The sequence below is a fragment of the Microtus ochrogaster genome, chromosome 7 (assembly GCF_000317375.1).
Source record: "Microtus ochrogaster isolate Prairie Vole_2 chromosome 7, MicOch1.0, whole genome shotgun sequence".
NCBI lineage: Eukaryota > Metazoa > Chordata > Mammalia > Rodentia > Cricetidae > Microtus > Microtus ochrogaster.
The window spans coordinates 3,109,507-3,136,539 of NC_022014.1; the positions used below are offsets into that span (position 1 = coordinate 3,109,507).

Consider the following 27,033-nt stretch of genomic DNA (forward strand, 5'->3'; position numbering starts at 1 on the left):
TGTAGACCAGGCTGGCCTCGAACTCACAGAGATCCGCCTGCCTCTGCCTCCCGAGTGCTGGGATTAAAGGCGTGCGCCACCACCGCCCGGCTTTAGCTGTATTTTCTAGATAGGTACATGGCACAGCAGAGGGGACCATTCTGGGTGTCACCACTTTTTGTTAGCAACCTAGAGAAACCAAGTTCAGCATTGATGTGTGTAAGGAATGCTGCTGTTCATTTCATCATTCACTTCTGAGTTCTGTCAGGCTTTAACATGACTCTGATGATTCCCTTGAATTTTGTCTCTTTTTATGAGCTTCTCACTTTAAAAAAAAAAGATTTATTCACTTATTTTAGGGGCATTGGGGATGGAACCCAGGGTCTTGTTCATCATACTAGGCAAGTAGTCCGCCCCTGTGTTCTCACTTCCACCTACCCATGGCACATGCTATGGGTTTTGCCTATGTTTTGGAAACATCTGACTGTCCCGAGCAGTTAAGTTCCACCCATCCTGGTTTCCTTTACAGTGGGATTGAACATTCTTATTCGTGTGGCACATTCTATATTGCCATTTATATTGACCAGCCAATCATATTCTACTTCTGATACTCTTAACAAGAACAAACCACTTTCTCCGCACAAAGTGCTGCCCTGCTGTGCCATGTGCCAGGGTTTGGTTACAGTCCAGAGGACATGTACTGAGCTATGAAGGCTGGACTGTGCAGCTGACACTGTGGTTGTGTTTTCCAGTTTCCAGACTGGAGGAACGGGAATCGGAGATGAAGAAGGAGTACAATGCCCTACACCAGCGGCACACGGAGGTAGTGTGAGTGGGCAGCCTCTGGGCTGAGAGCCGGTATTAACTGCTGCGGCTTTACTTAGCATTTACTACTGATCTTTGGTCCCTTCTTCTAATGCCTTCATTGTTTGGTAGAAAGCTGTCTACTCTTGTTCCTTAGATTCTTGTTCCCTAAATGAGCTGTTTTATCTAAGCACAGCACTTCCAAGCTTTAGCATTGGGAGTTCCGTGGGTGACACTAACAGGAAGCCCCTTCTTGACAGATGATCCAGACCTACGTGGAACACATTGAAAGATCCAAGATGCAGCAAGTTGGGAGTAGTGGCCAGACAGAGAGCAGCCTGCCAGGGCGGAGGTAGGTGGACTGGCTGGACATGGCCTGGTGGGCGGGAATGTGCATAAAGGTATGGGTATGACTTCTGCTGTCACTACAGGCTTTACCTTCAGCTGAGTCCCAGGTCAGTGTCTGAAGCTCAGGAAGACTGTATGCAGTCTCTCTTTGTTCTTTATCGATTTTGCAAATTTTCCTACTTACTAAAATATATTTGAAAACTTGCCATTCAGTGCTTTCATAGCTATTTGCATCCTATGGGGTGTGGGGTTTGAGCCAAAGGGTAGGCTCTTGACCAAGATTTAACTCAGTGGTGCTATAATCCCCCATCTGAACCCCTGCCTAGAAACCAGTGGAAGGGACCAGAAGGATCTGCACAGCATCCTTTCAGAAGTGCTTGGAGATCTTGACCTGATAATGTGGCTCTGAAATATGGGGTCTTTAAGCAGTCACCCAACACTTTCTACCTTATTTTCTTATTTTCCTGATATATATATCATCTGGTAGAGTCAATCCAGATGAGTTGTGGAATCTAAAACTAAGATCATAATATATGTACATAGTCGCCGTGGGGCAGTAGCTTAGTGTTGTTCTTCATCTGTGTTCTAAAACTGGCATGTCTAGCCTTTGGCCTATAGACCACATGGGTTTTAAGATAGCTATGAATGCAGCCCAACACATTTGTAGGTGACAGCATCATATAGCAAATTCAAAGTTGGACACCTCTGCTCTAGAATATACTATTATTAATCAACTATTAGGAGAATGATAAGCCACCTTGCTCAGCCCCTGTCCCTGCACCTCATGCAGGGTAGAATAATGTCCACAGATCTCCCCACCCCCAGGTCCTTGTTAGGCCCAAGTCAGGATCTGGTGCTGGGTTATTTGTTTTGTTTTGTTTTGTTTTATTTTGTTTGTTTATTTGGGACAGGGTTTTTCTCTCTCTCTGCAACTTTGGAGCCTGCCCTGAAACTCACTCTGTAGATCAGGCTGGCCTCGAACTCACAGAGATCTGCCTGTCTCTGCCTCCCAAGTGCTGGGATTAAAGGTATACTGCCACCACTGCCTGGCTTGGTGCTGGTTTTACTCAAACATTAGGGAGAACCCTGCTAAGTGTGGGTTCTTTACTACTTTCTATGTCTTAAGTCTGGAGATCTAGAGAGCAAGTACCAGAGGTTTCATCCAGGGTGTCACCAGCTTGAGAGTTGAGTGATTAGAGATGACATTAGTCGAGTGTGGGAGGTGCTAGAACCACACATTGAACCAGGCATCACCCTGCTCTGTTGTTCCAGGTTTCTACAACTGAACCTTTTGAAACCAGGTCTGGACCAGAGAAAGCCTATTACTCTGTAGTAATAGGAGCGGCAGGGCTGCATCCCCAGCACCCCAGCCACCTGCTAGCTTATGCCCGAAATAACAACACACAAACTGTATTCATTTAAACACTGCTTGGCCCATTAGTTTCACTTCACAATAAGACTGCACTTTCCTCTTGCTTGCATGTTCTTTGCATTATATCTGCAAATGAGAAGGTTCAGAATATAGAGTTCTGGGCTTCATCAACCACTTTCCGAGTGACTGGCAAAGCTGTCTTCTTCAGCATGCCAGAATCTCTGACATGCAAACAAAACTGCACTCATTCTGATCTTTTAGGGCTGAGGAAGGTAGGGAGGGCTGGGTGTGTGTTCTCTGACACAGTGCTGCTACTGCTAGCAGGAAGTAGAGTGCAGTATTTATAGTCAGTTCTGTTTTTTTTTGTTTTTTGTTTTTTGTTTTTTTTGGTTTTTCGAGACAGGGTTTCTCTGTGGTTTTGGCGCCTGTCCTGGAACTAGCTCTGTAGACCAGGCTGGTCTCGAACTCACAGAGATCCTCCTGCCTCTGCCTCCCGAGTGCTGGGATTAAAGGCGTGCGCCACCACCGCCCGGCTATAGTCAGTTCTGGTCTATAGACAGGTACAATCAGTTTGATCCCAATCTCTAAGAATTAGACAATATGGATGAAATTTTGGTGAGATATAATCCTGGCAGTTTATTATTGCTGAAAAGTAGAAGTATTGAACTTCATATTGTCAGTTGCTGGCCCAGGAAGACTCTTCTTCTTTACAAACTGTGACATCTTAACACTGTGCCCTCAGAAAATTTCAAGTTTCCAGACTGATCTTGTAATCAGTGATCTTTAAGGGAGCAGAGATGATATCTGAGTTTAGTGTAGGGATTGGGAGGTTTGGCATCTTTGTATAGAACTGCAACATTCCAGAACCTTGTGGCAATCTCTTACCAGTATGTTCTTCAGGAAAACACCTTGGAGCCAGGCATGATGGCTCAAGTCTGTAATCTGAGCACTTGGGAGTGGTGGCAATAGGAAAACCCATGTTAAAGGCCAGGAAAAATTAATTATATAGTAAGTTCCTGGGTAGCTTAGGCCACAGAGTAAAACACTGTCTTAAAAAACAAAACAAAAAGAGAAAAGAGAATTGCTTTGCAGTTTTATGATTGAAAATGTGGGGGAAACATGCCCAATGTATCACAAAGAAGCTGGGCAACATGACTTAACCTAGGAGTGCAGACTGAATGTACATAGTATCTTGTGTCACAGGTCCTGTGGCTCTGCAGAAATAGATACCTAGGATCCTGTGAGCTCAGCCAAAACCAAAGCTGAACTGTGTTGAAAGCCATGTAGGTAGTGAAACTGACCTCTGAAGACTCTGATCATCATCATGGGCCAGGTTAGGTTACCTATTTTTCCTTTGGAAAAGAAACCCCCCCAGCTTCAGGCAGTTGTGCTTTGCTATGGGTGTCTACTGGGTGAAGGAATGGAGGCCTGTCCAGGAACTTGTCCAGGTGTTCTGTGGGAGCCACAGCTCTACACAGTCTACACAGCTGGGTATCCAGAGCCTCTACTTCTATCACTGGTTTCTCCCTTCATCTCCAGGCAACCAGGCTGTAGCAAGCATGTTTCCTATCTGAGAGGAGTTTAGGGTGCTTGAACTGGTGCTGTTTCCTGTCCTTTCTTCCCTAAGAGAACCAGAATGCTTTTGACATGTTTTATGAGACGTGGATCTGTAAATCTCCTTTGTCTGTGGCCATTTTGTTCTCTGGGCAGCACAGGACCTCTGGTGCCAAGAATAAGAGTGACACCCATAGTAGGTGGCTGTCTAGGAGGGCCTTTTTTCTATGCCGTCTAGAAACCCCAAAAAGCCTTCATGGCCTTTTCTGTTGTTTGACAAATGGGATTCTCCAGTCTGACCAGGAAGTCTTGTTTTACTTCAAGATCAAACTCTTGGGCACTTGATCTGATCTGCCCTGATCTGCCCGTGGAATTCCCCAAGACCCAAGGTATAGGCATCCTTGTTGCCTTGGTCTCCTGACCCCATTGTTAGTCTTCTATACTGGTCTCCACAGCATAGGAGAATGGACCTGTTATCAGGTTTGTGTAGACTGGGGTGGGTAGACTATGCTAATGCTTCACCCTGGTCTCTAACCATCACCCTGGACAGTGCCACTAAAGTTTCTCAACCCAAAGACTCCCTTCTGTCTATTGTTAGCAAGTAATTAAAGAAACTAATCTGTCTCCCATGGTCTAAACCCCGGCTGGGAGGGAGCAAGGCAGTGCAGGGTCCCAGACAATGGACAGCAGCTATCTTGACCCAGAATAATGGGCTAGTTGAGGTGAAGAAAGAACCCTTCCCATGTGTGTGCACTGTAACAGGGGGGATTGTACTTCAGTATTGCCAAAGCTCTGCCCTTGGGTTGAGGTGGGAGGATGCTTTGTGTCCTTTGGGTCAGATATTTAAGTTGATCACCTCTGAGTTAAGACTCTTCCAACTCGCCACAGGGACTGTATAACGTCTTTATTCCTCCTGAGTCTGAGGTGCTGGTCACTTATGGTACATGTGGCCTTTTCCTGCACTCCTGGCGTGGTTTTCAGAATCTTGTATGTGTGGAACGAACTCAGTGGAATCTCAAACACTGGCTGGTCTGGTCTTGAACCATTGCTGCAGATGTGGGTGGAGCCTGTGTGTCTCTGTGCTCTCATCCTGTGTGCACATGTGTGCTAGGTATTTGTGATAAGCCCTGTGCTTGCCTACCTGCTGCTACCTGTTTAGTAGGTCACATCCTATGGTCTTTTGTCAAAACCACAAAGATCCGTATCCCGTCTGTCTATTCCTGTAGATACTGTGTATAACTGTTTGTGTAGAGGGGAACACATGATGGGGTGCAGATATCTCACCATCATCATGTTCATGCTTTCCCTATGAATACATGCATAGTTATTGCCAGTCTGACCTTCATTCTCTAATGTGGTCTTCTTGTCCTGCCCTCTGTGCTGTTGCTGCTGTGCTGTGTGCTGGCCATTGTCTGTTGCTGCTTGCAGTCCTCGCCAGTCGTGGAGGAAAAGGTAAAAGCCTGCTGGTCTTTGCCCACTGCAGTGCTAGGGTCACTGTGAGGATTGGGGTTGTCTGAGGGAAGAATTAGGACAGTGATGATGTTGATTATCACAGGTGTTTTTGATGACCTGCAGCTGTATATTCACAAGACTCAAGAAGTACAAACTTAGTGGATACCTCAGCACAGCCACACATTGTTGGCAGAGCAAGAGTTCCCTGAGTTTTCTAGGTTTCAGGTTCTACCCAACACTCAAGAAATATCTACAGACGAAATATCACAGACAAAATCATGCTATAGACTCTGAGAGCAGTGTGTGGCTGAAGTTTCAACTTGCCCTGTTTTGGGAGGTGGTAGACCAGTAGAAACATCTTAAGCTGGGGATTTAATCATCTGTAATGTATGAGTTTTCTGTCCTCTGAGACAAGAGCCACCTCACCTGTTCTCATCCTGTAGCATCTAAAGGAGAGGAGCGGAGCAGGCATCATTAGCTTAAGGGCAAGGACTAGGAACACATTATGTTCTTCTCACCCAGGATCAAGAGTAAGGGTACTTAATGGGGTCAGAGCTAGGCCCAAGGGTCTTCCCCATGGGGGCACAATATGGTTAGGGAGGCTGGGAGCCTACTGGAACAGGCAGGGCTAATGAGTTCCTGCTCTGGTTCCTGGCTCTGCTGCCTTTTCAGTGGCCCATGGGTTTGGCACTTGTGAGATCTTGTCAGTAGGGCTGAGGTAGGGAAGTTCAAGTAAATAAACTCTCCAACTCTCTTGGGGCTCAGCATCTGAATTCTTTCCACTTAATGCTAATCAGCCCAGCATGCCCTGTGTGGAGGAATCATGCAAGCTAGGTATTGGAGAGTGCCTTCCAGAGACACTTTAGCCCTGAGCATTCCTCCACAAACCCAACCCGTAGTCCCCACATGTAACACTCAGTCAGCTTCTTTGGTTCTATCCTTTCCATGACAAGCCAACAAAACAGCAAAGTCCAGTTCCAGCAAGTGCTAGGGTCTCCTTACTGCAGGAGACAGTGTTGTTTGGGGCAGGGCAGACTAACTGCCTGGTCTCTACCAAGAGATCCCTGCCCAGACTCATACTTTCTCAAACTGAAGGGCCAGCTACAGGCAGTTCCTGAGCATACTACTGCCCTCAGCCCTCCCAATCCTCTGGCATTCTTCATGCAGTAAGGAAAGGATACATTTCTTGCATTTAGAGTATGTTGGTAACCTCTGAACATGGCTCCTTGCGACTCCAAAGGAAGACACCTCCCCTCTCATGTCTCTAGGTGCTGAACACCCAGTGTTAGTTGTTTTGGCATGACCAGACTAATGCTTGACCTGAATAGCTTTGAACAGTTTAGACAGAGCCCTGGGAGTGTGGTATTGTCTAGACCTGTGGATGGCCAAACCTGCTTGATTGGCAGCCTCTGACAGGATGGCTTTGGAATCTGTCCCCACTATTTACTATTTATGGCTCGTGGAGAATCTTGGGGACGAGCTTGAGCTTTGCTCTTTACCTTCAGTTTACTGGATTCTCTAGATTTGGACCTGTTTTCTGTGAGCTCTGATGGCTGGGGGGATCTGCACATAGAAACCATGTCCCCATCACAGTCTAGCAGTCACTGCAGCAGTGCTCTGACCATGTGAGTTAAGGCTATGAGGAGATCCCCAAAGCTTGCTGGCTGGTAGGCTAGTAAGTGAGTGAGTTCAGTAGAAGACCCTGTCTCAAAATACAAGGTGGAGGGGCTGGAGAGATGGCTCAGTGGTTAAGAGCATTGACTGCTCTTCCAGAGGACTCAGGTTCAATTCCCAGCTCACACTCCAGGATCCAGCACCCTCACATGAACATACATACAGGCAAAACACCAATAAAATAAAAAATACAAGATGGAGACTTACACACAAAAGTCCAACAAACTAGTTGGTTAAGGGAGAATAAAGGTATTGTTGTGGGGTTGGAGAGACTGCTCTTCCAAAGGACCTGAGTTCAATTCCCAGCACATGTACCAGGCAGCTCACAACTGCCTATACCTTTAGCTGTATGGAATCTGACACTCCCTTGAGGACTCACCTGACACCTGGACTCACATGCATATACCTACACACAACACCTATATACAGAATTTTAAAATAATAAATATTAAAAAAGCTCTTGCTGGTATTGCTTTAGGATTGTTAGCTCTGCCACTATTTCTGTTTAAAATTTAAATAGGGGAGCTAGAGAGGTGGCTGATAGGTTAAGAGCACTGACTGTTCTTCTAGAGGACCCAGGTTTGATTCCCAGCATCCACATGGTAGCTCACAACCATCTGTAACTCCAGTTCCAGGGAATCCAATGCCTTCTTCTGGCCTCCATTGTACTAGGCATGCATGTGCTCAGATGTAAATGCAGGCAAAACAATCATACACATAAAATATATATATATATATATATATATATATTTTTTTTTTGGGTTTTTTCGAGACAGGGTTTCTCTGTGGCTTTGGAGCCTGTCCTGGAACTAGCTCTGTAGACCAGGCTGGTCTCGAACTCACAGAGATCCGCCTGCCTCTGCCTCCCGAGTGCTGGGATTAAAGGCGTGCGCCACCATCGCCCGGCCCATAAAATATTTTTTTTAAAAAAATTAAATAAAAAATGATGGAAGCGGAAAATCACCTGAGTCCTAGTTAAGAAACAGTTTTCAAATGTGTGGAAATGATACTTAGTGGTTGAGTATGGAATGCCACTTTAAACATTGCCATCTACCAGACATTATCTCTGTGCCAAGAAATGAACTTTGTTTCTCTCATAGCGCCCTCTAACCATCTACTCCTGTGCTTATCTCCTTCCTACTGCAGCAGGAAGGAGCGTCCCACCTCTCTGAATGTCTTCCCCCTGGCTGACGGCATGGTACGTGCACAGATGGGGGGCAAGTTCGTGCCTGCGGGGGACCACTGGCACCTGAGTGACCTCGGCCAGCTGCAGTCCAGCTCCAGCTACCAGGTTTTGTAGCCATGGGTGTAGCGAGGGTCCCTATGATATCCCATGTCCATTCAGGGGACTCCAGTCCTTGCCCTTTTCCCTGAGTTGACTCATGCCATCCTGACATAAGACAAGGACAAAGAAACAGAGCTGGGGTATCAGGAGGCATGAGCTTTCTGCTCTGTTTGACCTCACACTAACACCTGTGAGTCCAGGCTAGCCCCTTTGTTTCTCAGGCCACTCTGCAGCCAAGGATGCCATGTTTATTAAGGTTGAACTTAGCTACAACAGAACATATCCCCAAATATATGCCTTTCTCTGACTAGATGTACCAGGATACATGGTACTCTCAAGGCTTTTTCAGGCATTCAGTGTCTAGAATCGGAAGCTTCTGCTAGGAGGAGGCATAAATATTGAGATAGCTTTTGGCCTGGGCTCTTTTCTACTTGACTCTGGTCATAGTTCTTCAGCTACAAGTTGAGAAGGCAGATGCTACCACTTGCAGGTATGTATCCCAAACATGGAGCCCAGAAAAGGCCAGGTTATTTATTCAGGGCCCCAGGTAATTTTCTGTACAAGGGGGCTGTGTGCTTAGACTGTCTGGAAGGTAGCTGCAGCATTGCCAGGTAAGGGAGACTGCCTTCCTGGGGTGGAGGAGGTGCCCCAGGGTCTGGTGGAAAGTTCCCCACAGAGGGAACTGGGGACATACACTCTTGGGCCTCTGAACTTGATGGATGTGGAATCTAGACCTTCTGAAATTTCCTGCTGTTCTTGGCTGACTGTTCTGCCTGTGTCCAACTTGCCTGCAGGGGCTGCTGTGTGCTGATGGCTCTGTCAGAAAGTGACCCCTTGCTTCTGTTCTTGTTTTAGGCAATGAGTATATCTTTGAGACAGGTACCGGTGCCCTGTCTCACTGTCTTGTCAGTGTATGTGCCCTGAGGAGAAGGCAGCAAGACCCATAAGCATTTTGCTATCCCTGGTCATCTAGACATGGCCTTGCCATTATGCCAGCTTTTCACGCTCAGTCGCTTGCTCATTCACTCTCCCTCACAGCAGACCTGTGGGAAGGCTTCCCTTAAGCATTGCAGAAGCTACAGGAAGGCTATGGGCGCTTATGCCTAGCCCAGCCTGGCTCCAGGAACCCACTCAAGCCCATGCTTTACCGACTTTTCTTCTTACCCTGTCTTTTCTGTCTCTACTGCGTTGTGTTGTTTTTCTCTCTTAAACCACAAATGTTTTATGTTTTAGTTTGTTGTGTGTTTTATTTGACTTTTCTTATTTTTTAAAAGTAATTACATTAAGTTCTTTTTATTTCATGCTCCAAATTTTAAGGTTTTTCTAATTTCTTAATTTTTGTTTGTTTTTTGTTTTGTTTTTTGTTTTTATATACTATAGTGTTTTAACCAAACAGTTGTGGCTACTCATGGTGAGGAATGATCGCTAAGAGTGTGGGTTCTTTGCAATACATTTGGAGGTCACTGCTCCCCGTTGATGTTTAGGAGGTTGAGAGGTTTGCCCTAGGTAAGTGGTGGCCAGGGGGGTGTATCCCCTGGGTAAGTGTGGCCCTGTAGGATAACAGAGTGGGGACACTGGGGGAGGCACAACCCAGGGGCAAAATGCCCCCATTTTACACTAGGCAGAGGAAATGGACTTTGAGAAAGGAGGTCTGGAAATGAGTGGGACTCATGCCCTGGCTCCTTCCTGCCTGCTTGGATTTTCTTTTTCCTTGGTGGCGGCAGCAGTTGTCTGCATCTGGAAGGCACCTGGATGCTGCTGAAGAGGGGCAGGCACAAGTCTTGAGAGCTACATCTCAGGATCCATGTGGACCATGCTCACCTCTTGGCATTCACAAGGATGTGAAGAAGAAAAATGTTTCTTCCTTGTCATATTGGACAGAAGCTGGATCCAGATACAGAGCTAGAATTTTGTTACAAAGCCATTTCCAAGATGGCTGGACTGCATGCTGGTGTTAGGTTCCTTGCCTCAGCACTGCTGGCTAGGACTGAATTGTGTTTGGCTGTGGACCATCGGCCATTGTAGGATACAGAGCGGCATCCTTGGCCTTCACGCACTTGATGCCGGGAGCGCCAATGAATTCTGACAAGAGAGCAGTCCTTTCAGTCCTTTGCCAAGCATCCCTACACAATTGCTTATAGGGAAATAAAGACGCTTGGTAGATAAAGCTAGAACCTTGTCGTTTGAAGAAACGACTGTATCCAGTATTGAGAGACTCATGCTAGGGCCTGGCACTGACCCAGTGAGTTGAGCAGAGGCACCCACAAAAGGGCACCAGCTCTGACCTATGAGACTCAGGCGTACACTATTTAGTTCATATCTCTGCATTAACCCAATTCTGTCCAGAGCCATATACTTCTATTTCCTCATTACACCCTGGTGAACATCCTCCCCAACAGAACACTCTTTTGAAGACATGCCTACTCTCTGGAAGACAAGACTCTAACAGCCAGTACAATGCATACCTGTGATGTTTAGTCATTTTCCTTGCCCTTCCCAACAGAGAAGCAAAGGGCTCTGAAGGCCAGTTGCTTCCTGGAATGACCTGAACATCTACTCAGGTCCATGTCATATGCATTCATCAATATTAGTTAATAGAGGAATGTTTGGGGACAATTTTTTATTGAAATTCTTAATAGGAGCATAAAAATGTTTGCTTCCTGTTTCAGTGGAAGTGCCTTTGCACTTCAATGAGTGCTTTATTTTTCTCTCACAAGATGTATAAGGTTAGCAGCGGGCTTCTATAAGAGCCTGGTTCCTTCCAGAACAATGCTCTTTTTATTAAAGCAAAATTTGCATTGCCGTTCAGGGCTAAGCTTTGGTTCAACTGATATGTGAAAGAAGTACTCAGGATCTGTTTATGGAAGTCCCAGCCACAGTCAGTGGAACACTGTGGTCCTCTCTACCACTGTCCTCAGCCAGGGCTGAGCATTCATGTCCTAGAGGTGGTAAAAGGCAGTAGTCATGAGGTAGCTTAGTGTACAGCACAACCTGTTCACCCAGTGCCAGGTAGCAATTTTCTTATCCCTAGGTACAGCCTTTTTGCCCCATGCTAGTCTGCCATTGGTTTCCAACCAACTTACAACTGCAGAGGTCACCTTCACCCACTGTGTCTTCCACCATGTCCTCTGTGTGGCATCACTCATGATTGTGCTGGACTGTCCTATGGCAGATGTTGTACTCTGTGAACTTGTGGCTGCTTCTGGAAAATCAGAGGCAGATAGGAGTGAGCATCATTGTTCAGGAGTAATTAGGCCAAAAGGACACCTCTGCCTCTGCAAGTGGACACAGTGTTGTTTGGTCATAGCCATGTAACAGAGAAGCAGAGCCATGGGGTCTCAGCAGCCTCTCTAACCATAGCACAATGGCCTACTGTGATGTTCTTCCTCCTTTCTCTGTTTGGCTCTAGTGTCCAAATGATGAGATGTCTGAGTCAGGCCAGTCCTCAGCAGCTGCTACTCCCAGTACCACAGGTACCAAGTCCAACACACCCACGTCTTCCGTGCCCTCAGCAGCAGTTACACCACTTAATGAGAGCCTACAGCCCCTGGGGGATTATGGCAGTGTCACAAAGAACAACAAGCGGGCCCGAGAGAAGCGCAACAGCCGCAACATGGAGGTCCAGGTTACCCAGGAGATGAGGAACGTCAGCATCGGTATGTAGTCTGTCCAGTGCAATACCTGTCCAATGCACAACCAGCCATCCCATCACCCATCACCGGGGAAGGTCACATATCTGCTGCCCACACCTGCGAGGTGTTACTTCCTCTTTGGGTTTTAGCCTGAGCATATATAATAGCTAAGGCTTCCATAACAAATACCACAGGTAGGCAATTTAAATAGCTGTCCTAGAAGTAGGATGACCAGAAAGGTGCAGACAGGCCTACTCTGTGCAGAGGTCCTCCTTTCTGGGTTTACAGAGCACCACCTCCTTGTGTCTTTACAGTATCTGTCCTTTGATCTCATAGGGACCCCCGTGGAGTAAGGTGAGCCAAGCAGCCTCCTTTTACCTTGGTCACAACCTTAAGGACCAGACTCCAAGCTGAGCATGGTGTCATACATTTGTAATCCTAGCTCTTGGGAGGTTGAGGTGGGAGGATCAGAAGTTTAAGACTAGCCTAGGGCATATTAGACTCTTATCTCAAAAATAAAATAAAGCAAATATTAAACGATCCAGTTTTCACCAGGTGGTAGTGGTACACTCCTTTGATGCCAACACTCAGGAGAGTTCAAGGCCAACCTGGCCTTCAAATCAAGTTGTAGGATGGCCAGGGCAACCCAGAGAAACCCTGTCTGGAAGAACAAAACAAACAAAAATACCCAGTTTCTAAATGCTGTCACACAGGGCAGGGAGTGGAATCTACCCTCAGTAGTGTGTATCTATTTTGGGTCCTGGAGTCTCCTTTTACCTGACCAGTATGAGGAGAACTCTTTTGGCAGTCCTATGTAGTGGAAACTAGTGTGAATTCTAAAGATGCAGACCAGGTAGCCTTTATGAATAGGGCAGAGGCTTCAGGTTGTTCCCTGACACCAGGTCTCCTATGTTCTGTGCTAGGTATGGGCAGCAGTGATGAGTGGTCTGATGTTCAAGACATTATCGACTCTACCCCAGAGCTGGATGTCTGTCCAGAAACCCGTCTGGACCGCACAGGAAGCAGGTGCTCACTCAGCCAGGCCCTGGATGAGATTCAGAGTGCCTTTGGGGGAGGGTTGTCATTGACTAGGTATGTCTGTCAGCTTCCTAGCCCTGCTGCAAAATAATGAGTTCTGGAACAGCCAGGGCTGTCTCAGAGGACCCTTGTCCCCCAAAAAACAAAACAAAAAGTTGATTTTTGACCTAAACCTTCAAGTTTCAGGGCTTTGGCCTTTGGGCCTGTGGTAACACAGTGTTTGTGAAGGAAGCATGAGGTGAGAAGGTTGCCTACTTTGTGGAGCCTAGGACATGGAGGAAGGGCTGAGGTCCTACTAGGACCTTGAAATGCATACCCTCTGTAATCTCATTTCCTCCCACTAAGCCCCGCTTCCTAAGTTTATCTGGGCTTTTGGAGACATTTCCTTTGCAGACTCTAACACAGGCTTGGAGGGTTGCTGCCAGGTGGTTCTGCAATGCTGTTCCTAACTGCTCTTTCTGTGTATCCCAGCAGCCCAACCCAGGGAATCGTAAACAAAGCTTTTGGCATCAACACTGATTCCCTGTATCATGAACTATCTACAGCAGGGTCTGAGGTCATCGGGGATGTGGATGAGGGAGCCGACCTCCTAGGTAAACACAGCCTATGTATCACCTGTGACTCTTTGACACTGGGACTCTGTTAATTTTGTTGTTGTTTTGGTTTTTAACTTATGAGGAAGGGCGTTTTGCTCCTTTGGACTGAGGACTTTTATTTCATAATCTTACTAAGGTAAATCTTTATTCTATGAATATCCCCTAAAGTCTCTGTTTATAGTTTTTAATTTATTCAAGAGTTATACTGCTGGCATTTGATATCCCCTGAATGTGGGCAGCTGAGTGTTAGGAGTAGTGCCACACTGGGAAAAGCTCTAGATCTTGGGTAGCAGTTCTAGCACACACCATGGCAGCCATTCCTGGGTGACTCTGGGGCCACCCCTCTATGTGCTAGGAAAAGGGACAGGCTTCTCCCACAGGTCTCCACATCCACTTCTAAGCAGGTTAGGACCCTGCTACTGCTTCTCATTGCTCTACAGGAAGCAGCAGCTCTGGCTAGGACTGCCACCTCACAGTCAGTTAGTGAAGGGTGGAAGTTCACATACATGGGAGCACAGGGAATGGTCTTTGAGGTGCCTGTGACAGTCAGGTTATGAGCTTATGTAGCTGACACTGTGGCCACAGAGAGCCAGGGTGATGGTGTTTGTTCTAGGGAAGTAGGCATCAGTGTACTATTCCGCCACAGCAAAGACATATTTCCCTGTGTTTTGCTGTGCATCTCTAACTCTCCTGTCATTTCTATGGGACAGTGGTCACCCTGAGCTAAGGTTGCCATGAGACCCACTTTTGGTGGTTTTGAGCCTTTTTATGTAGGAATGCAGAAGTCAGATGGGTCATAAGGAGCTCAGGCAGGATTCACTACTGCAGTCTGAGTACCGTACTCAGTGACTTACTATGGTGACCAAGTTCTGGAGGAATGAGCTAGAGGCTGTCTCCTCTACTTAGACATCCATCCAAGGGCCCTTCTGGCTTGTGGCCACAGCCACTCGTGTGTGGTTTTAAAGATGATATGGCACAGATAGAATCCAGTGAGTAAGCACACCTGAGCAACGTATGTAGCTATACAGACACATCTCGTCAGCTCTCTGAGCATCTCATAGGCAGGAGAGGGAGAGATGCCATATTCTCACACACACAGCTTTAGGTCATTAGATAAATGCTTTGGATCACCAGCTGGGATAATAGTGGCGAGCTCTCTGCCCAGGAGTCCTGGCTTCCAGCTGTGTATCTCAGCAGTGAAGGTGGTAAAAGTGACTGTCTGGCATACACTATGTCTATCAAACAGAAGTTATAACATACACTATTTTCAAAAGCTCAGTTTACAAAAAATAAAGCTGCAAATTAACCTATAACATGCCAGTTACTGTTTACATGCACACATGCAAGGCTTCAGAAATGCCAAGGAAAATACATACAGAATGGATGTTTTAAGAGTAGAAAGTATCATGGTAACCTCTGCTCACACTGTCTGCTGGGGACGTCACACTGTGCACCTTAAGGGGATTATGTTTCTCATGTACAAATAATGAAACTGATGCTCGGAGAAGCCAAGCAGTTCCCCTGCATCACTTAGAGCAATCTGAATTGTGACATGCAGACCCAATCTGTGTCATTCTGGTGTACAGTGATCGGATTCATTCCTTCTATAGCAGACTGTCCCATATAGTCTAGAAACAGCTCTCTTTGAGAAGTAGACAAGCTTGTGTAAGAGGATGGGGTCAGAGATGTTTGGACTAACGTGAGCTCCATTCCATATGGTAATAAAATGTTTGATCTTAAACCATAAAACAGAAATAAATTCTAGTTTGCTCAAATATTTATTTATTTATTTATTTTTGGTTTTTCGAGACAGGGTTTCTCCGTAGCTTTGGTGCCTGTCCCGGAACTAGCTCTTGTAGACCAGGCTGGCCTCGAACTCCCAGAGATCCGCCTGCCTCTGCCTCCCGAGTGCTGGGATTAAAGGCGTGTGCCACCACCGCCCGGCTTTGCTCAAATATTTAAACAAAAATACAAGGACAGTAGAGTTAAGAAAGGATATTGGAGAGTATTTCCGAGTCTCTACAAAACCACCAGAGAAAATGTCCACACATCTGACTGTGATAAGAGTATGTGTGTGCGCTTGGAATGCAGTTCAGTGGTAGAACACATGCTTAGCAGGAGCCAGTTTAATCTGCAGTGCTCAGAACAAAAGAAAAGGGCAAGAAAGTATGTGAGTGTTCTTTACTATTAAAGCAAATCAAGTTCAGTAGAAAACTGGCAGAGAATAAATTAGAAAATCACAGGTGATATAAAAACAACTCAGCTTCAGGATTAATGAAAGTGAAAATTAATCAAGAGTTGTAGAGCATGTCAGGGAGCTGGTGCTGCCCTGCTCCCTGTATGAAGCTCTGCAAGAGGTGTGAACCAGTACCTGCGGAACAACAGGTAGATGGGCCACAAGTTCTCTGGTGATCTATACCAACGTTTCCTGGAGAATAATGGGCATGCAGAATGACGAATGCCTTTTGTGTGACAGGAAAAGATGGTGATGAGCAGTGATGCCGACACCCATCGTGCTCTGCGTCCCCTGCCTGGGAGAATGGATAGTGTGGGATGTTTATCTCGAGAGGTGTGAGGAAAGGGTTGCTACTTCTGAAATGGTCCTCTGCTTTATTTAGATTTCTATGATAAACATTTTGATATTTAAATCAAGTAGGTTTTCATGCTGCTTTTGTTCCCTGTGTAGTCCATGAGCAGAACAGAATTCTTTCCTTAAATTTATTAAGAAAAAAAAAAGTGTTTACCTACTTCAGTCCCATTTTTTTTCCTAGCGATCTGTACTGAAGTGGTCTTTACTTAGTGAGGTCTGTTCAGACCACTCCATGCTCCCCAGCTCCCTACTACTCTTTGGTTTATTTTCTCTTAACAGTGGGGTAATTTCTCCTTTATCCTCATCTTGTCCCTCACTCAAGGTCATGTTCTCCCTCCTTTTAGTCCTGTAAGAACTGGGCTGAACAGGAGACCCCTAAATCCAGCCCCAGGTGCACATCTGTGACATGTCAGGGTCCCCATGTACGGCGACAGCACGGCTTGTTCACTCTGGAGGGCTTCCTTGGTATCCTTTGCTCACTAACACACACATCGTTCCCTTTACAGGCCATAATTGTTGAGGTCTGCTGGGTGCTAGCTTACCACTGGGTGGCTACAGATTTCTGGCAGAGCTGAACAAGAACTGGGGTACTCTAGGTCCCTTGGAGAGGGAGGAATGTCCATTTTGGTCTGTCCCTTTAGGGTTTCTGTATCCATGGAATGTGTTGACCTGGACCTACTGAAGTGTTTTGTTTTTCATGTCCATCAACATAGGAATGGCTGAATCGTTGTTGCTTTTTTTTCTTTTAAGTAAGAATTTCTTTGTTGGTTCTAGTTACCAATTGACCTTTGTTGCTTCCTTCCCTGTCTCTCTGCTTCACTGGACGCGGCCCAGGGGAATTCTCAGGTGTGTATCTCTCCCGTCTGTCTCCCTGTGGTCCCCTCTTTCCACTGTGGAGAGCAGCTGGAGCAGGGGGTGGGGCATACACGTGGGACTCTCCCCTGCCGCTGACCATCACTAAGGGCTGTGCACACTGACCTCTTATTTCTGTCTGGCTGCTCCAAGCCACTTAGCCACTATAGCCATGCGCTTTGCTCCCAGCCTGCTATTGCCCAAAATGCCCAGATGGGATTGCTCCACTGACTACTGACAGATTCTTAATTTATGACCCCCATTTCAAGCCTGAAAAGGCTTGAGGGCCTGAAGGCCATTTCTGAGGGATCTACAGAGCCACTAGGAGCATAAGACAGTATACCCCAGAAGTTAAGGGTGCCATGAGACCCCTGTGCAGTCCACCTGGGTAGCCAAGTTGAACTGCTGTGCACAAGAGGCCCTGAGGCCCACATACTCCTATAATTATGGCCCTTTAGTGTGTTCAATGGCAGCCAAGCCCCTGGGCACAGCTTCTCATTGTGTGGTTTCCTCTGGCCGTCTGCTCTATTGTACACAGATAAAGTTTCAAAGGAGTCTCTGGCTTCATCCAGCCTCCTGCCCTCCTGTCCCCTCTGCTGCCAACTCTAACCCAACCAGAAGTGTTCCCCAACACCCCCCACCTTGCTGTCTACATAGGCTTAACGCGCTTCTTTTCTCTCCCTCCTCCCGCCCTGTTGCCCGTCTCCTGTGGGACTGGGATGCTCCCGTAGTGCGCGATGATTTTTTTGGTAAGGCCAAGGCCCTGCTTAAGTGTCTGTTTTCCTCTTTCTGGCCTCCTTTTTCTATCTAACATCTTCTCATGCTTCATGAGCCATTTGCTTTGTTCTTCATGGTGGGCCAGTGGCAGTGAGTGTGGCTTCAGGATTTCCAGGGACCTCAGACCTGGGGTGTCATCTTTTCATTCTGTTTCACCTGGGGTGGGAAGCGACCCTCCCTCCAAGCTACTAGTCACCATGGACAAACCACTATCAGTCTCTGAGAGGCTCTGTAGGCCCAGGACAGACCTCGTGCCTGGTGTTCTCTCTCAGGCTGCCAGGGGAAAACAAAGGAGGTCGGAATGGACATTGTGCTGACCTATAACCAGCACTTCACTGTGCCTTTGCTGTTTCAGACAAGAATATGGGGGAAGGCTAACCTGAGGATTAAATTTGGTTCTTTGGGCATTATAAGATATATATTTGGAGAACTCAGTCTGTTGGCAGAAGGGATGGGTCAGTTTCCCACAAAAAGTCCTGTCCCTCCCCATGCTTCCTCCCCATGCTTCCTGACCCCACTGCTAAGGGCCAGGTCCTACCAGACTTACATGTAATCTCATGGTGGGCTACAACTGCAATCTTTGGGGCAAAAGTTTTCTCTGAGTACTGTGCTGTCATCTCTGTCCTTTGTCACAATGCCAACATTTGTTCACCAGTGGATGGCATTGAAAGGCCTTGGTTCATTGTGGGTATACTATAGAGCTGGAATATGGACATGGCTAAGGGCAGGGAGTTAAGTGGCATGACAGGGGCTATTCCAGGGCCTTCTACAAGACTGAATTTCTGATGGGAGCTAGGTAGAAGGATTATCTAGCTCAGTGTGAGCTCAGGGAAGAGCAGGGCTTTCTCTTGGTTGTAGATGAGGCCAGGGATCTGTCTACGCCTGACTGCCTCTTCTTTTGGAGCCCAACTATCCTGCAGGTTGGAATGTTAAGCCCTCATTTCTTTTCACCTGAAGCCACAGGGCCAGGAAGGTTGTTACTCTGGGGCAGAGGCAGGTGCAATAGGGCAAAGTCCACTTGGAGAGGCTCAAGGCAAACCTCACCACCTTTCATTTCAGGAATGGGCAAAGAAGTGGGGAACTTGCTGCTGGAGAACTCACAGCTTCTAGAGACAAAGTAAGAATCGTCTATACTATCTGGGTCTGATCCAGGGTTGGGTGGCCCCTGGAATGTGACTGTTACTATCACCTCTAGTGGGAACAACCCATAGGACTCCTGAGTGGTTCCTTCAGAAAGCTGGCTGTAAGGAGCCTTTAGCAAGAATGACTGCTACATTCAATGCTTAAGTCAAAAAGCATTTTAGTTCCCATTCTAGACCAGGATCTACCTGCTAGGATGTGTCAAAGGCCTGTACTCCTGATAATCAAAAGACTGAGTGTGAGTTTGAAACTAGCCTGAGCTAGTTCAGTCTCAAAACAAGTAGAAGTCCTTGTCACAAACATATGCAAATGTGTTCTCATTAAGCCCTCATCTTTCTGCCATTTAAAGAAATGCTTTGAACGTGGTGAAGAATGACCTCATTGCCAAGGTTGACCAACTGTCAGGAGAGCAGGAAGTGCTGAAGGGTGAGCTGGAAGCCGCCAAACAAGCCAAAGTCAAGCTGGAAAACCGAATCAAAGAACTTGAAGAAGAGCTGAAAAGGTGAGAACAACAGAAACTTGGGTTTCCAAGCTGCCACCTCTCTATGTCCTTAATAAAGCCATCTTCCACTGGTGACATCTCAGAGCCCCCTGCTGCCCCTAGTTTTGTGATCTCTGCTCAAGGTCCAGCCACTAGGTAGGTCATTGTCTGCCCACCCCCTTGTCGCCTCTCAAATCCTCTGTGCCTTCACCAGGTACAGAGTCCTGCTTCATGTGCCTTTCTGGGAATGGTAGTGCCACCCTTAGTTACAGCTTTCCCCCGATTCCTTGTTCAGGAATGAGGGGCTGATCAGGCATCAATGGCCACTTAAGTAACCACACTTCTGCTCCACAGCCAAGGTCAAATCCACATGGTCTTTGGAAACCCTGTGCCCTGGTTGTAGCCCCTCTGAGATGGGAGGGGCAGAGTAGGGAGGTCCTGTGGGCACTACCTACTCCGGACTTGCCTGCTCACCAAATACCTTGATTCACTCCTTCATGGGTTTGGATCACCCCCATTTTGGGTAGAACAGCCAAATGTCTGGGCTGTGGAGCACATTTGGCAGAGCTCTTACCCTGCCTACTTCTTCCCATATCCTGTAGAGTCAAGTCAGAGGCAGTAATCGCACGCCGTGAGCCCAGAGAAGAGGTGGAGGATGTAAGCAGCTATCTCTGTACAGAATTGGTATATCCACTATTAACCTGTGGGCACGGGTGGGCTGGGAATGTCAGCGCTTCCTAGACTTCCTGATTCTTCTGGGCCCCTCTAACCTCTCACTTGTGACCTCGGAACCCAGTTCATGTCTTCCCACTCCACTGAGTGATTTGATGTCCTCAGCCCCTCCCTACAGTGAGGCAGAGTCACCTTTCTACCCTTTCCCTTTGGATGTTTTCTACAGTCTCAGCAGGTTTTACTGTTACCAAAGAGGCTGCAGAAGCAATGTCAGCCATTTGCTATGCATCTGCAACCTGGGCAATGCAACCAAGTCCCTAGCCTGCACCTTCTCCCACACCCAAAATTGGTCCGAGCTAGCATAGTTTGCCCTCCTGTACCACAGCACCTTGAGGAGAACAGGCTGGGTACCTTGTAACAGAGCAACACCCACCACCAGTCACTCATCTGCTCAGTCATTTGGGGCATGTGATGCTCTCTCCCCCTTGCTCTACAACTTCCATCTCAGGAGAGTCTAGGAGAGGCTGAGAACATGGACTGTGGCCACTTGCATAAGAAAGAGTTCAGACCTCAGACCTCTTTATTGTGCATTAACAAAAGCAGATTCTGAGTGGATGGAGCCATGTGCAGAGAGATGACCTGCCTCCTGTGCACTTTCTCCCAACTCCCTGAAGTTCATCCTGCTCAAGCTCAGGGTGCAGCTTGGGAGGGGGGAAGAGTGGCAAAACCCATCTGGGCTGTCCTGACCCTCTCCCTATGCCCTTGCCACCCCTAACCCCCACCTAGGTGGTAGACATCTCAGAAGGAAGCCATATACGTTTGACTGTCCTGTCGTCCCTCATTGGTGGAACCATCTTCTCCCCTCTGCAGGACAAAATCCCTATGGCCCAGCGCCGACGCTTCACAAGGGTAGAGATGGCCCGAGTGCTCATGGAACGGAACCAGTATAAAGAACGACTAATGGAGCTGCAGGAGGCTGTGCGGTGGACTGAAATGATCAGGTGGTCCCTCTGCATTTTTTGTGACAGTTCCTAAGCCAGCTCATCGCTCTGGTTGGAGCTATGGCTCCTGAGCTGGGATTATAGAATTATAGCATATCATGGGGTTGGCTATCCTCCAACACACCTCCTTTCCCCCAGAGGGTTGGGACAGTCTGGAGGGCCCCAGCGTCAGCTGGTTCAGCTCCTCCTTTATCCTTCCTTACAGAGCATCCAGGGAACACCCATCTGTCCAAGAAAAGAAGAAGTCCACTATCTGGCAGTTGTGAGTATGACGCTCTAGGGAGGGAGAAACTTCTCTCAATCTGCTGTTACTCCACCCGCAGCTCAACTATCTGTGTCTCCATGGCAGCTTCAGCCGCCTCTTCAGCTCGTCATCCAGCCCCCCTCCAGCCAAGAGGTCCTACCCGTCTGTGAACATTCACTACAAGTCACCTACAGCAGCCGGCTTCAGCCAGCGTCGCAGCCATGCCATGTGCCAGATCTCAGCCGGCAGCCGACCCCTGGAGTTCTTCCCTGATGAGTGGGTGTCCCCAGCCCCTTGCCCCTCCTGGGAGGGGGCCAGGTGTTCTAAGCCCATTCCATTCCATACTTGAAGTTGGAGAACAGAAATTTAATTTGCTGCCCTGTGGGGCAGGCATTATCAAGGGCAGGAAAGGTGACGTCTTCTCTCTAGGCCCACTACCTCCAGCAAGAACTAGTGCAGGTTTTGTCTGAATCCCCTTTGGCAGAGATTGCAGTTCTTAGGGACCATTTTTGTAAACCCTGAAGACTGTGCTGGGTCCAAGAATACCCCTACCTCCTCTGTGTGGCCTTAGGGTCTGAACACTGCCCCCGAAACATGGTGGTGTGTCTTGCTGCCACAGGAACTGGAGCAGGCCACCTTTATGAGTGACCACTGGTAATCTTACCTAGGTTACATTGCAGTTCCTGCCATCTGAGCCCCAGTGCCCATGGAGAGAGCTGGAAATGACCTCTTAAGCCCAGGCTCACACCTCTTACTGGGGATGTTACCCTGTGTCAGATGAGTATGCCATGTCCTAGATGTCATTATTCGGTTTTGGGTTGTGAGCCTGGCCTTTAATGGCTGAGCCATCCCTCCAGGCCCACCCTATCCCAGAAAAGTCAAGGGCGGATTCAGGCGGATTCTGAGCAATGAATGGCACACTGCAGGAAGATCAGTGGGACTGTGGGTGCCCCAGCCTGACATAGACTGCTCATGTAACCTTCATTCAGTGAACATAAGTAACATTGAACACAAGTAACCTGTTATTCCTCTCACCCAGTGACTGCACTTCTTCTGCCCGGCGGGAACAGAAGCGGGAACAATATCGCCAGGTTCGTGAACACGTGCGCAATGATGACGGAAGGCTGCAGGCCTGTGGGTGGAGCCTGCCTGCCAAGTACAAGCAGGTAATTGGGACAGAGGGTGGTGTCCAGGTACAGAGAGGGTATTGGGGGGGCATCACTACGGTGCAGCACAGTGGTGGTGCAATGCCAGGAGGCACAGTGTATATGAGAAGTCAGGAGGGTACCCACTTCCTACCTGATATTGGTGGATCTGTAACTCTGAGAGTATTCTAGTTTTTTGTTGCTATGATAAAATTGCTTTTTGTTGCTATGATAAAATACTGGCCAGAGCAGCTTGAGTGAAGAATGGGCTTATTAGACTTACACTTCCATGAAGGAAAACTGAAGCAGAAATCACGGAGGAACATTGTTTACTGGCTTGTTTTCCATTGCATACTCAACTTGCTTTCTTATATAACCCAGGACCATCTGCCCAAGGTGGCACCTCTGACACACATGCCTACCATCTAGTCTGATGGGGTCTGAGGTTTCCTATGCCCACATGATTCTACCTTGTGTCAAGTTGACAAAATTTAGCCAGCACAGAAGGCCAGAAGAGCCAGACCCAATGCATTGTACACCAAAAGCCAATGACAATGACAGTAGGCAAATGACTCAGGCTTCTAAAGACCAGTGTGTTTCCCTTGGCTGCTACCACAGTACCTCCTGCTCTGTTGCAGCTGAGCCCCAATGGAGGCCAGGAAGACAACCGTATGAAAAATGTGCCTGTCCCTGTGTATTGCCGCCCTCTGGTAGAGAAGGACCCCACAATGAAGGTGAGCACTGAGGACCCTGTTCACAGGCCCCAAAGGGCAAAGCGTAGTCTCTATTGCTTTAGCCCCTGGAGGGCCAGCAGAGGAGCCTTGTGCCTAGACCCCAGAGCCCTGTCCTTACAGCTTTGGTGTGCTGCTGGTGTCAACCTGAGTGGGTGGAAACCAAATGAAGAGGACTCTAGCAGTGGAGCCAAGCCCACACCAGGTAGAGACCCTCTGACTTGCGACCGGGAAGTTGAAGGCGAGCCCAAGAGCAGCCACCCATCACCTGAGAAGAAGAAGGTCAGTATATTGGTCAAGAATGTGATTTTACTCTACATAAAGTTTCTGGATAGTTCTCTAGGTTCAGGCTGAAAGTGACCACACCTTGGTGACAATATTTCCCTTTTCTTCCATGAGTCTGGGAGAGGAAGCAGGTACTACCTGCATTCAAGATGCCATGGCTGCCTCTCTGTAGTCAGGTTGCCTTCTGGCCTGTGGAGCAGTATGTCTACTGCCCTTGGTCAACAGAAGTCAGGCTTGCAAGAGCTAGGCACATCTTGTGTCGTCTGGAAAAATAGGTAGCAGGAGGGACTGCTCACAGGAGAGGCCCAGTGATTTTCAGTGAAGCCCAGAACACAGTCACAGCTTGACTTAGGGGCTGTAAGAGTAGCTTCTCCAAGTTCATAGCTGCTTCTTGGAAATGAATCAAGATATGGTTCTGTAGGTTATAGGGGAAGATAACTTTATCTGTTGATTCCATATTAATGCTAGATCTTAGGAAGCCCCAGAGATTCCATGACTTAGCACCAAGTTCAGGCAACAGCTTTGATCTCCTCCAATGTGTTCTGAAACAGGCAAAGGAGGTCGCTGAGGCGGATGCTACCTCCAGTCGGGTATGGATACTCACCAGCACCCTGACTACCAGCAAAGTGGTGATCATTGATGCCAACCAACCAGGCACTGTTGTGGATCAATTCACAGTTTGCAATGCCCACGTCCTATGTATCTCCAGCATCCCTGGTGAGTTAGGGCTCCCGCTGCCAGGTGCTGTCCAACAGCAGGTGCTTGCTGCCTGTGGACTGCCCTGCAAAGCTGGTGTTTGAGGCGGGTGGCTCTTCCTTTTCAGCCAGGTAGGACTGAGATACAGAGTAAATAGGACTTAGAGACCTGGGCATGTGAATAGATGTTTTCAGAATAGATGTGTGTCGAGTTACCTTTCTGCATGTGTCCAGGAAGAAGCTGTCCAGGGTACAGGCAAAGGTCCTAGCTTCCTCAGCAGCAGTCCCATGACTGCTTAGCCCAGCCCCAGGATAGTGCTGAGGGCCCCGCGGATCTTTGCTTTGAAACCTTACCTATTTACTGAGATGGCCTCTACTCTTTGGAGTTCTTCAGGATCTTTTTGTATGATGGAGCAGAGCATTATTTTTCAGTTCCTTTTGACCTGTAAGCTTGACACTAGGCCCGAGAATAGATGTTCCCAGAGGGCCAGATGTTGCTGTGTGGAGACTAGGCTAACTGAGAGCAGGGCCAGCCAAGCACAGTTCCCATTCTCCCCTGCCTCCACTGAGATGGAACTCTGGGGTGGCTTTGTGATGCTGGACTGATGGGCTGGGAATTTCTCCCCAGCGGCCAGCGACAGTGACTATCCCCCTGGGGAGATGTTCCTAGACAGTGATGTGAACCCCGAAGACTCAGGTGCTGATGGTGTGCTGGCTGGCATCACTCTGGTGGGGTGTGCTACCCGCTGCAATGTACCACGTAGCAACTGTTCCTCCCGAGGAGACACTCCAGTACTGGACAAGGGGCAGGGTGAGTCTCGGTTAGTTTTCTCCCTATCCACACATTCTCTTTCTGCCTTGCCCAGCTTACTTCTCTCTCCACAGGGGATGTGGCAGCCACCGCCAATGGGAAAGTAAACCCATCCCAATCCACAGAAGAAGCCACAGAAGCCACAGAGGTGCCAGACCCTGGTCCTAGCGAGCCAGAAGCAACCACAGTTCGGCCCGGGCCCCTCACAGAGCATGTCTTCACTGACCTGGCATCTACCCCACCCTCCAGCACTCAGCCTTCCAGGTAGGTTGTATCAGATGAGAGGGGAGGATGACAGAGTTCGGCAGGTAACAAGCATATACTTCTATGACCCACTGTGTTACAGCTACCGTTCTTCTTGCAGTGAGAATGGGCCAGAGCCCGATGGCAGCATTGTACAACCTCAGGTGGAGCCCAGTGGGGAGCCCTCTGCAACCACCAGTAGTGCTGCACCCACCATGTGGCTAGGAGCCCAGAATGGCTGGTAGGCAAAAACAGAAGACATGGGACGTGGTAGGGTGGGGGATTTCAATGAGCCATGTAAGCTCTGCCTACCTACCTTACCCTGCAGGCTCTACGTGCATTCAGCAGTAGCCAACTGGAAGAAGTGTCTGCACTCCATCAAGCTAAAAGACTCTGTGCTGAGCCTGGTGTATGTGACCCCCACTAAGGGATGGGGTTAGGGACTCAAGGGCCCAACAACCTCAGCCTACCTCACTGACTTACCATTCCAGGCATGTCAAAGGCCGAGTGCTGGTAGCTCTTGCAGATGGGACCCTGGCTATCTTCCATCGTGGCGAGGGTAAGGCCTGGTGGCCCTTGCAGAGGCAAGCCTAGGGGTTGCTGGGTTCCTTGGTTCCTGGGTCCATTGGTCCATCCTGAGCCTGGTGGTAGATCCTCCACAGTAATCATGTGATCAGAGATAGACCCTAGCCAAACTTGAGCAGGTGTTCTGGGCTCTTTCTAGATGGCCAGTGGGACCTGAGCAACTATCACCTGATGGACCTGGGCCACCCACACCACTCCATCCGTTGCATGGCTGTTGTGGACGACCGAGTCTGGTGTGGCTACAAGAACAAGGTGCATGTCATCCAGCCCAAGACAATGCAGATCGAGGCAAGTGTTAGCCGGTGACCTCCAGTGTGGCGAGGGGCTTCTGCCAGATTGGAGGTTGGGACAGGCAGTGTGCCATTAAGGTGGACCCTGCATTACATCACAGCAAGCCCAGATCCCTTACCTCTCCATTACCCACCCCTGTTGACTGGCTGCCATCAACCAACAGAAATCATTTGATGCCCATCCAAGGCGGGAAAGCCAGGTGCGACAGCTTGCCTGGATCGGTGATGGAGTATGGGTTTCTATTCGCTTGGATTCCACCCTTCGACTCTACCATGCTCACACCCACCAGCACCTGCAGGATGTGGACATCGAGCCGTATGTTAGCAAGATGCTGGGTGAGCAGACATAGTGGGCATATGCCTATAATCCCAGCACTTGAGAGGTGGAAACAGGAGGATCAGAAATCCAAGGTCATTTTTAGTTATATAGTCAAGTTTCAGGCCATCCTGGGCTACATGAGGACCTGCCTCAATATAGATCAAATAAAGATGCAATGTTAGGGGAAACACCTGGGGCATCCATCACTGGCTATACTGACCGCTCTTCCTGTTCTCACCCAGGTACCGGCAAGCTGGGCTTCTCCTTCGTCCGCATCACAGCCCTACTCATTGCGGGCAACCGTCTGTGGGTGGGCACTGGCAATGGGGTTGTCATCTCCATCCCCCTGACTGAGAGTAAGTTCCCAACCCTAGAGGACACCAATCCAGAAAGCAGCAGCTATGCTAAAGAGTTTCCAGAGTAGGTGGAACTGGGGAG

General features: G+C 48.3%; 1 protein-coding gene across 21 annotated transcripts in view; it reads left to right on the forward strand.

Annotated features, from left to right (window-relative positions):
- Mapk8ip3 (mitogen-activated protein kinase 8 interacting protein 3) overlaps positions 1-27,033 on the forward strand; it is a 45,427-nt gene that overhangs the window by 16,248 nt on the left and 2,146 nt on the right. Inside the window, exons 3-29 of one of the 21 annotated variants that reach the window (XM_026780711.1) lie at positions 732-802; positions 1,044-1,135; positions 5,486-5,509; positions 8,330-8,474; positions 11,878-12,124; positions 13,024-13,126; positions 13,610-13,731; positions 17,159-17,170; positions 17,908-17,925; positions 19,013-19,070; positions 19,443-19,595; positions 20,177-20,258; positions 21,117-21,247; positions 21,453-21,509; positions 21,597-21,767; positions 22,531-22,657; positions 23,275-23,370; positions 23,491-23,649; positions 24,204-24,369; positions 24,976-25,158; positions 25,233-25,422; positions 25,505-25,642; positions 25,730-25,810; positions 25,893-25,960; positions 26,126-26,274; positions 26,441-26,612; positions 26,838-26,951. In XM_026780711.1, coding sequence (XP_026636512.1) covers positions 732-802; positions 1,044-1,135; positions 5,486-5,509; positions 8,330-8,474; positions 11,878-12,124; positions 13,024-13,126; positions 13,610-13,731; positions 17,159-17,170; positions 17,908-17,925; positions 19,013-19,070; positions 19,443-19,595; positions 20,177-20,258; positions 21,117-21,247; positions 21,453-21,509; positions 21,597-21,767; positions 22,531-22,657; positions 23,275-23,370; positions 23,491-23,649; positions 24,204-24,369; positions 24,976-25,158; positions 25,233-25,422; positions 25,505-25,642; positions 25,730-25,810; positions 25,893-25,960; positions 26,126-26,274; positions 26,441-26,612; positions 26,838-26,951 — 3,129 coding nt within the window. The remainder of the gene's footprint in view (positions 1-731; positions 803-1,043; positions 1,136-5,485; positions 5,510-8,329; positions 8,475-11,877; positions 12,125-13,023; positions 13,127-13,609; positions 13,732-17,158; positions 17,171-17,907; positions 17,926-19,012; positions 19,071-19,442; positions 19,596-20,176; positions 20,259-21,116; positions 21,248-21,452; positions 21,510-21,596; positions 21,768-22,530; positions 22,658-23,274; positions 23,371-23,490; positions 23,650-24,203; positions 24,370-24,975; positions 25,159-25,232; positions 25,423-25,504; positions 25,643-25,729; positions 25,811-25,892; positions 25,961-26,125; positions 26,275-26,440; positions 26,613-26,837; positions 26,952-27,033) is intronic. The other 20 variants (XM_026780718.1, XM_026780712.1, XM_026780719.1 and 17 more) reach the window with 20 other exon arrangements.